This window comes from Colobus angolensis, unplaced genomic scaffold, assembly GCF_000951035.1.
Source record: "Colobus angolensis palliatus isolate OR3802 unplaced genomic scaffold, Cang.pa_1.0 Scaffold1, whole genome shotgun sequence".
NCBI classification, from domain to species: Eukaryota; Metazoa; Chordata; class Mammalia; order Primates; family Cercopithecidae; genus Colobus; species Colobus angolensis.
In genome coordinates, this window is record NW_012110918.1 from 19,171,998 (window position 1) to 19,179,864 (window position 7,867).

Below are 7,867 nucleotides of genomic sequence, written 5' to 3' on the forward strand. Positions count from 1 at the left end.
CTGCACTCCAGCCTGGGTGATGAGAGCGAAACTGCATCTCAAAAAAAAGAAAGAAAGAAATGTTCTAGAAGCCTTCATTCTTGGAAGGCTACAGAGTGGATCCTGAAGCATCTCCATGCTTCCCACTGCTCCTGGGATAGGATCTGAGGTCTCAGCATGTCCATGAGACTCCGGTTCCCCCCGGGATGTGGTTCCCCCCTCAGCCTCCTGTGACTGCCACCCCTTCCATGTGCCGCCCCTGCAGCCCTCTCCACTTTCAGATCCTTGTGGGTAGCTGAGCTCTCCCTCACTTCTGGCATTTTCCAGTGAACTCTGCTTTTGCTTTTGCTATTACTGTGCAGGTGAATGACTGGCAGGAGGACTGGGTTGTGTTCTATGCCCGGCAGCGCATTCAGCCCCAGATGGACATGGTGGAGAAGGAGTCTGGGGACAGGGAGGCCCTCCAGCTTTGGTCTGCTCTGCAGGTGAGCGGGGCCTCACTGCAGGCCCAGCACCTGCCACACGCCCCTCTTACCTGAGGTCGGGGAGGTGCCAGGGCATGTGAGACCACCTCTGCGTCTGGTTCTGGATGGGAAGCGGGTGCCTGGCGGTGTCCTATCCGCTGCTGCCTGGGCTGGGGCGGGCACCTGTAGTGGTGCTTAGGGAAATATGGGCACCCCTCGTGCATGCTTTGATCAATTTGCTGAGGCTCCATTTTCCTCCCTGCAGTTAAAGATCCCTGACCTGTTTCGTGACCTGCAGATCATCCCAGCCTTACTCCACGGGGATCTCTGGGGCGGAAACGTAGCAGAGGATTCCTCTGGGCCGGTCATTTTTGACCCAGCTTCTTTCTACGGCCACTCGGAATATGAGCTGGCAATAGCTGGCATGTTTGGGGGCTTTAGCAGCTCCTTCTACTCCGCCTACCACGGCAAAATCCCCAAGGCCCCCGGATTCGAGAAGCGCCTTCAGTTGTATCAGCTCTTTCACTACCTGAACCACTGGAATCATTTTGGATCGGGGTACAGAGGATCCTCCCTGAACATCATGAGGAATCTGGTCAAGTGAGTGGGCCTTGCTCTGGAAGGAGGCCTCAGAGGTTTCTCCACAGTCCTCTTCAGGGCACATTCTTGTTTCTTCACATGGCCGGAGTAGCTTTAGACCAACGCAGTAGCTTACTTCCAAGCCTTGCAAAGTATGTAATATCTGAAAGGTTTCGTCATCCCAGCGTTGACCACTTTGTGGGGGTTTGTAGGTAGAGGGAGCCACGCTGGAGGCAGGGTGTGAACAGAGGGATGTGTGGACTGTGGGTGACTCTGAGCCCCACTGCTGCTGCAAGGTGGAGAAACTAAGTGATCTCCTGTGGGGCGGGGAGAGGGTATCTGGTGCGCAGGGAGGTGGCCAGTGCTCCTGGGCACTGCTGCTCGTGAAGGGCACCTTTCCGCCGCTCCTCCCTGCTCTCCTGTACAGGAGTGTCTCCGAGCTGTTCACGTGGATGCTTCTTGGTTGGCAAGACTTGGGCGTAGACGTGAAACCATCTTACTAAAAGCATCTTAAAATGACCAGTTCCAAAATCAAGCATATTCTCGCTTCTTCCTGCATGGTCCCTGGGCTCTGCCACAGGCTGAGCAAGTCTGGAAACTGATTCTGGGAAAGACCAAGCCGCTGGCCATAGGGTGTCCTCGGGTAAATCCAGGAGTCTTCATTGCTTCTGTTATGACCCCGTCTCTGCCGTTTTCTAAGCTTGCTGAGTTGTCATTTCTTTGCAACATTAAAATACGTGCTGAACTAATATTTTTCCTTCCTGCAGTATTGTAGTAATGAGAAATATTTCATGAATGGCATTGATGCTAATAAATCCTTTGCACAAAAATTTGAATAAACTTTCAGTGGTTTCAATAATGTACAAGATTGTATATTTCCCTCATTTATTGTAATTCCATATTTAGTTGTTTGCCGAAAAACTTTTGTAATATTTTGTGACAATAAACAGGCACAACTAGTGATTTTGTTCTTGTTTTTAGAGACAGGGTCTTGTTCTGCTGCCTAGGCTGCAGTGCAGTGGCATGATCATAGCTCACTGCAGCCTCCAACTCCCAAGTTCTAGCAGTCCTCCCATCTCAGCCTCTCAAGTAGCTGGAACTACAGGTGTGCACCACCACACCCAGCTAATTTTTGTATTTTTAGTAGAGACGAGGTTTTACCATGTTGCCCAGGCTGGTCTCGAACTCTGGAGCTCGAGCAATCCTCCCAAGTGCTGGGATCACAGGCCTAAGCCACCATGCCTGACCCAACTGCCCTGCCCTGCCTGTCAGAGTCTCACTCTCACTGTTTCCAAGCTGGAGTAGTGCAATGGTGTGATCTCGGCTCGCTGCAACCTCCACCCTCCACCTTTTGGGCTCGAGCAGTTCTCATGTCTCAGCCTCCCGAGTAGCTGTAGTAGCCGGTGTGTCACCACGCTGGCTAATTTTTGTATTTTTAGTAGAGACGAGGTTTTACCATGTTGCCCAGGCTGGTCTCGAACTCCGGAGCTCGAGCAATCCTCCCAAGTGCTGGGATCACAGGCCTAAGCCACCATGCCTGACCCAACTGCCCTGCCCTGCCCTACCCTGCCTGTCAAGAGTCTCACTGTTTCCAAGCTGGAGTAGTGCAATGGTGTGATCTCAGCTCGCTGCAACCTCCACCCTCCACCTTCTGGGCTCGAGCAGTTCTCATGTCTCAGCCTCCCGAGTAGCTGTAGTAGCCGGTGTGTCACCACGCTGGCTAATTTTTGTATTTTTAGGAGAGACTGGGTTTCGCCATGTTGCCCAGGCTGGTCTCGAACTCCTGAGTTCAGGCAATCAACCTGTGTCAGCCTCCCAACTGTTTCTTTTTTTTTTGAGATAGCATCTCGCTCTGTCATCCAGGCTGGAGTATAGTGGTGTGATCTCAGTTCACTGCAGCCTCTGCCTCCTGGGTTCAAGGGATTCTCCTGCCTCAGCTTCCCGATGTAGGTGGGACTACAGGTGTGTGTCACCACACCTGGCTAATTTTTGTATTTTTAGTAGAGATGGGATTTTGCCATCTTGGCCAGGCTGATCTTGAACTCCTGGCCTCAAAGAATCTGCCCGCCTCGGCCTCCCAAAGTGCTGGGATTACAGGCCTGAGCCACCATCCCTAGCCCAACTATTGTTTTTTAAAAAACTCTTTTTAACCTTGTCTTTTTGTTAGGCTAAAAGGATACCTCAGAGCTTCAAAGAGCAGGACTAGCCTAAGAACTGTCTGCGATATTTGGCAGAGGTGCAGCGTAGCTGCTGTTCTTACTCAACTGTGGAAGACGTTAAAGGGAGAATGAAAGTAGCTGTAGAGGCCGGGCGCGGTGGCTCAAGCCTGTAATCCCAGCACTTTGGGAGGCCGAGACGGGCAGATCACGAGGTCAGGAGATCGAGACCATCCTGGCTAACACGGTGAAACCCTGTCTCTACTAAAAAAATACAAAAAACTAGCCGGGCAAGGTGGCGGGCGCCTGTAGTCCCAGCTACTCGGGAGGCTGAGGCAGGAGAATGGCGTAAACCCGGGAGGCGGAGCTTGCAGTGAGCTGAGATCCGGCCACTGCACTCCAGCCTGGGCAACAGAGCGAGACTCCATCTCAAAAAAAAAAAAAAAAGAAAAGAAAGTAGCTGTAGAATTGCCTTCAGGGGAAGAAGCCACTTGGTGAGCTTGGCAAACACCCGGTCTGAGAGTCACCCAGGGTGCCATGAACTGGGCTGAAGGGGATGGATAGATTACTTCTCTTGTTTGCTTGTTTCTGTTGTAAGTCAGGGCCCCTCAGCAGAACGCAGAACAGAACCGAGCTCCTTTAGATGCTGGTTTTTGTGTGGAGTGAGGAAGGACCATAAGTCTGGTTGTCAGTTTCCAACCTGACAGGTCCTAGACTACCGTTTGCCAGGACTGCAGGTTGTTTACTTTGACCCTGGGAAAAAGATAACTGTTCCCAAGAAAAGTGACGTCCCAAAGTGGCGCCATCCCCACGGCAAGTGTGCCCCTCGGCTCCCCACCAGGTGGGTCCATCCCGAGGGCACCTGTGCCGTTCGACTCCCCCCCACCAGGTAGGTCCTACCGAGCGATGCGGTGGGTTTCCAGGAGGGTTTTGGTTTTGGCGGCTGCCAGGCCTGAGGCCTTCCACAGAGTCCACAACGGAAGCCGTCTGGGAAGCACAGCCCGGGCTCCTTCCTTCTGTGGTTAGTCACGCAGGAGCAGAATGACCCTTGGGCTGGGAAACGGGATGGAATGTGGATCCGTTCAGCTTTAGGGAATCAGAAGAGAAGGCTGGACGTGCAGCTCACACCTGTAATCCCCGCACTATGGGAGGAGGCTGAAGCAGGAGGATCGCTTGAGCTCAGGAGCTTGAGACCAGCCTGGGCAAATAGACCTCATCTCTAAAATAAATAAATAAACAGAATCGGAAAAGAAGAGTCTCCATTTCCTGTTCTGTATTTCATGTGAACCATCAGTGTCTAAAACCCCATAGCCCTGAGAAGGTGACGGCTGTCGGTTCCGGCTGCTGCTGCATTTGGAGAGTGTGAGGCAGCTTCCCTGGACTGTTGGTCAGTGGAGGGCTAAATTGGAGGGGGAATTCCAGGAGGCAGGGAGAGGGCTGAGGTTAGGATATTGTTCGGACTTCCTTCATCGAGCCCACACCCCAGGCCTGGGTGACGCCGGCTCTGTGGCCGGGCTCGGCTCTGTCCTGTGGTCTCCCCACACCCTGCCCATGTCTGTGTCAGGCTCCTTTCTCGGGTCCTCCTCGACTCCTCCAGCTTGAGGTCCACATCCCACCTCCATCCACTCTGTCCACGCCTCTCCCCTGGGCTAGTGGTGGGATCACAAGCACGGGTGGTCCCCGAGACCTGACCAGCACCGCAGACCAGGCCCTGTGCTACGATATCCAGGCAGACGGGGGAAAAACGGATGGTACCACTCCCAGAACGGGAAACCGGATGGAGGGCAGATTCTTTTTTGTTTGCGACAGAGTCTCATTCTGTCACCCAGGTTGGAGTGCAGTGGCACGATCTCGGCTCAGTGCGACCTCCACTCCCAGGCTGAAGCAATTCTCCTGCCTCAGCCTCCCAAGTAGCTGGGATTACAGGCGTGTGCCACCACGCCCAGCTAAAATTTTTTTATATTTTTCGTAGACATAGGATTTCACCATGTTGACCAGGCTGGTCTCAAACTCCGGACCTTGTAATCCACCCCCGCCTCGGCCTCCCAAAGTGCTGGGATTACAGGCATGAGCCACTGCGCCTGGGCGATACAGGTCGTTTCAAAAACAGTATTATTTGCACACCATACAATTTACACTACTCATCCTCTAAGAAACTTGGGGTCACTTAACTGCCTCGCCCTTGAATCTTCAATGGCTCTTCACCCCTCACCTAGAGGACTTCCTAGCCTGGTGCCTGCATATTTATTTCTTCATCCAGGCACCTCTCCTCACTGAGAGACCTGAGCACTCGTACGGTTCTCTGTGTGACGCCTACTATCTGACTGTAGACTCATGAGTTGTAGGAAGGAAAATTATAAGGGGCTTTGGGAAGATAACAGAGAGGACTGACTCTAAAGTGTTGGAATTCCAAAAAACAGAACCAAGAAAACAGAGGGAGAACATCACAAAGAGCTAAAGACGGTCCCAGGATTGGAGGACCCACCGGTCCTGTTCAGGGGATGACAGGAGACTCACCCTAACACCTCCCTGGGAATTTTTCACTGGTGTCACAGAGAAGACCCTAAAAGCCTGCAGAGATAGAACAGTTTCCACACAAAGAATAAGAACCAGAATGGCCATGAGCTTCTCTACATCAAAACTGGAGCTGGCAAGCCGTGGCACCTCCTCAGTTCCTAAAGAAATGTCTGGTCTCCAAGCTGGAATTTGATATCGAGCCAAAGTGTCAACAAGGAATAAAGAAATTTACAGACGTACGAGGGCTCACATTGGCCTATCATGAACCTTCTGTCAAGATGCAATAGCAGGGTGGGCTTCAGATGAGAAAAAAAAGCCAGGGAGTGGCACATGCCTTTTCTGCAGATACCACAGCCATCCTCCTGTCCTACCTGCTGTGCTACGGCAGCCTTGCCACTCCTGTCGTGAGGTGGTGCTTGGCCGGGTGCCATGGCTCACACCTGTAATCCCAGCACTTTGGGCGGCTGATGTGGGCAGATCACCTGAGGCCAGGAGTTTGAGACCATCCTGGCCAACATGGCGAAACCCCGTCTCTACTAAAAATACAAAAATTAGCGAGGCGTGGTGGTGCGCACCTGTAATCTCAGCTACTCAGAAGGCTGAGGTAGGAGAATTGCTTGAACCCCAGAGGTGGAGGTTGCAGTGAGCTGAGATTGCACTCCAGCCTGGGCGACCTGGCCAACATGGGGAAACCCCGTCTCTACTAAAAACACAAAAATTAGCGAGGCGTGGTAGTGCACGCCTGTAATCTCAGCTACTCAGAAGGCTGAGGTAGGAGAATTGCTTGAACCCCAGAGGTGGAGGTTGCAGTGAGCTGAGATTGCACTCCAGCCTGGACGACAGAGACTCCATCTTAATCCATCAGTAAACCAACCTCACGCAGATGTTAGTCTCATCAAAATGCTGTAGGCTTTATCTTCCCAGAGGCTGCCTACCTCTTAGAAGAGGTGTCTCTACAAAAGTGCACCTGCTTGTGGAACAGAGTCGCAGGGTTCCAGCTGGGCGTGGGGAGCTTCCTGAGACACATCCTGGGAATGCAGATCCTGGCCCCGTCCCGGGACCTTCTGGGGACTCGCTGCTGCACGGCTTCCTCGGGAGACTCGTGGGTTGAAGTCCCTGCCCGGTCCTGGAACCTTCCGGGGACTCTCTGCTGCACAGTTTTCTCGGGAGACTCGGCTTCCTCGGGAGACTCGTGGGTTGAGAAGGTGGGGGCTGGTGTCAGAAAGACACCCTTGACATCCCCCGCCACCTCCCAGTGCAGGACCCTTGGCAGATTAATCTCTCTGTGCCTCGGTTTCCTCATCTGGAAGGCGGGGGTAGTGACCAGCTCCTTCACAGGATGGTTGTGAGGCTTCCTTGACATTTCACTTGGGTGCTAGCACACAGCAAAGGCTCAATAAATGCCATTAGCCCCAAATCGCTCTTCCTGGGCCCTTTCTATTTTATAAAGTGAACTCACCATGGGCTGAATGAAAAACCAGCAGAGAGTGGGAGAGGGCTTCACGGGCTCATGAGGGAGGTGGAGGGGGGTTGACCCCATGACCTGGTCCCCCAGCTCACTTTAGGCCGGGTGCGGTGGTTCACGCCTGTTATCCCAGCACTTTGGAAGGCTGAGGTGTGCAGATGACCTGAGGTCAGAAGATCGAGACCAGCCTGGTCAACATGGGGAAACCCCGTGTCTACTAAAACTACAAAATGTAGCTGGGCATGGTGGCAGTCGCCTGTAATCCCAGCTACTCCGGAAGCTGAGGCAGGAGAATCCCTTGAATCCAGGAGGCAGAAGTTGCAGTGAGCCGAGATCACACTACTGCACTCCAACCTGGGAGACAGTGAGACTCCATCTCTTAAAAACACAAAAAACAAACAATAAAAAACCTCACATCAAATGACTTCAGCGTGGACTGGGCTCAGTACCCACCTGCTCGTGTGCACGCGTGTGTACCCACGTGTATGCATGCATGGGCGCGCGTGGGCACTCCTGTGTCTCAAGTCCCTTTCCCAGGGTGTCCTGGAATCAGGGGTCCCACCCTGGGCCGGGTCAGCGCGTGCCATGGGAGCCCCCTCTCGTCAGCCTCTCTCTCGGATTGGCACCTGGCACCCCGTGCGCAAGCCCCACGTCATCACGGGGGCCGCCGGGGCCCGGCCCGGTCTGCGGTGTGGGAAGCCGGCCAG

At 53.3% G+C, this 7,867-nt stretch overlaps 1 protein-coding gene across 1 annotated transcript in view; it reads left to right on the plus strand.

Moving 5' to 3' along the window:
* Window positions 1-1,885, plus strand: part of FN3KRP (fructosamine 3 kinase related protein) — a gene marked incomplete at its 5' end in the record, with an annotated part of 7,056 nt that extends 5,171 nt beyond the window's left edge. The window contains 2 exons of the mRNA XM_011933429.1: window positions 342-464; window positions 709-1,885. Coding sequence (XP_011788819.1) covers window positions 342-464; window positions 709-1,047 — 462 coding nt within the window. The remainder of the gene's footprint in view (window positions 1-341; window positions 465-708) is intronic.
* Window positions 1,886-7,867: the final 5,982 nt, after the last annotated feature.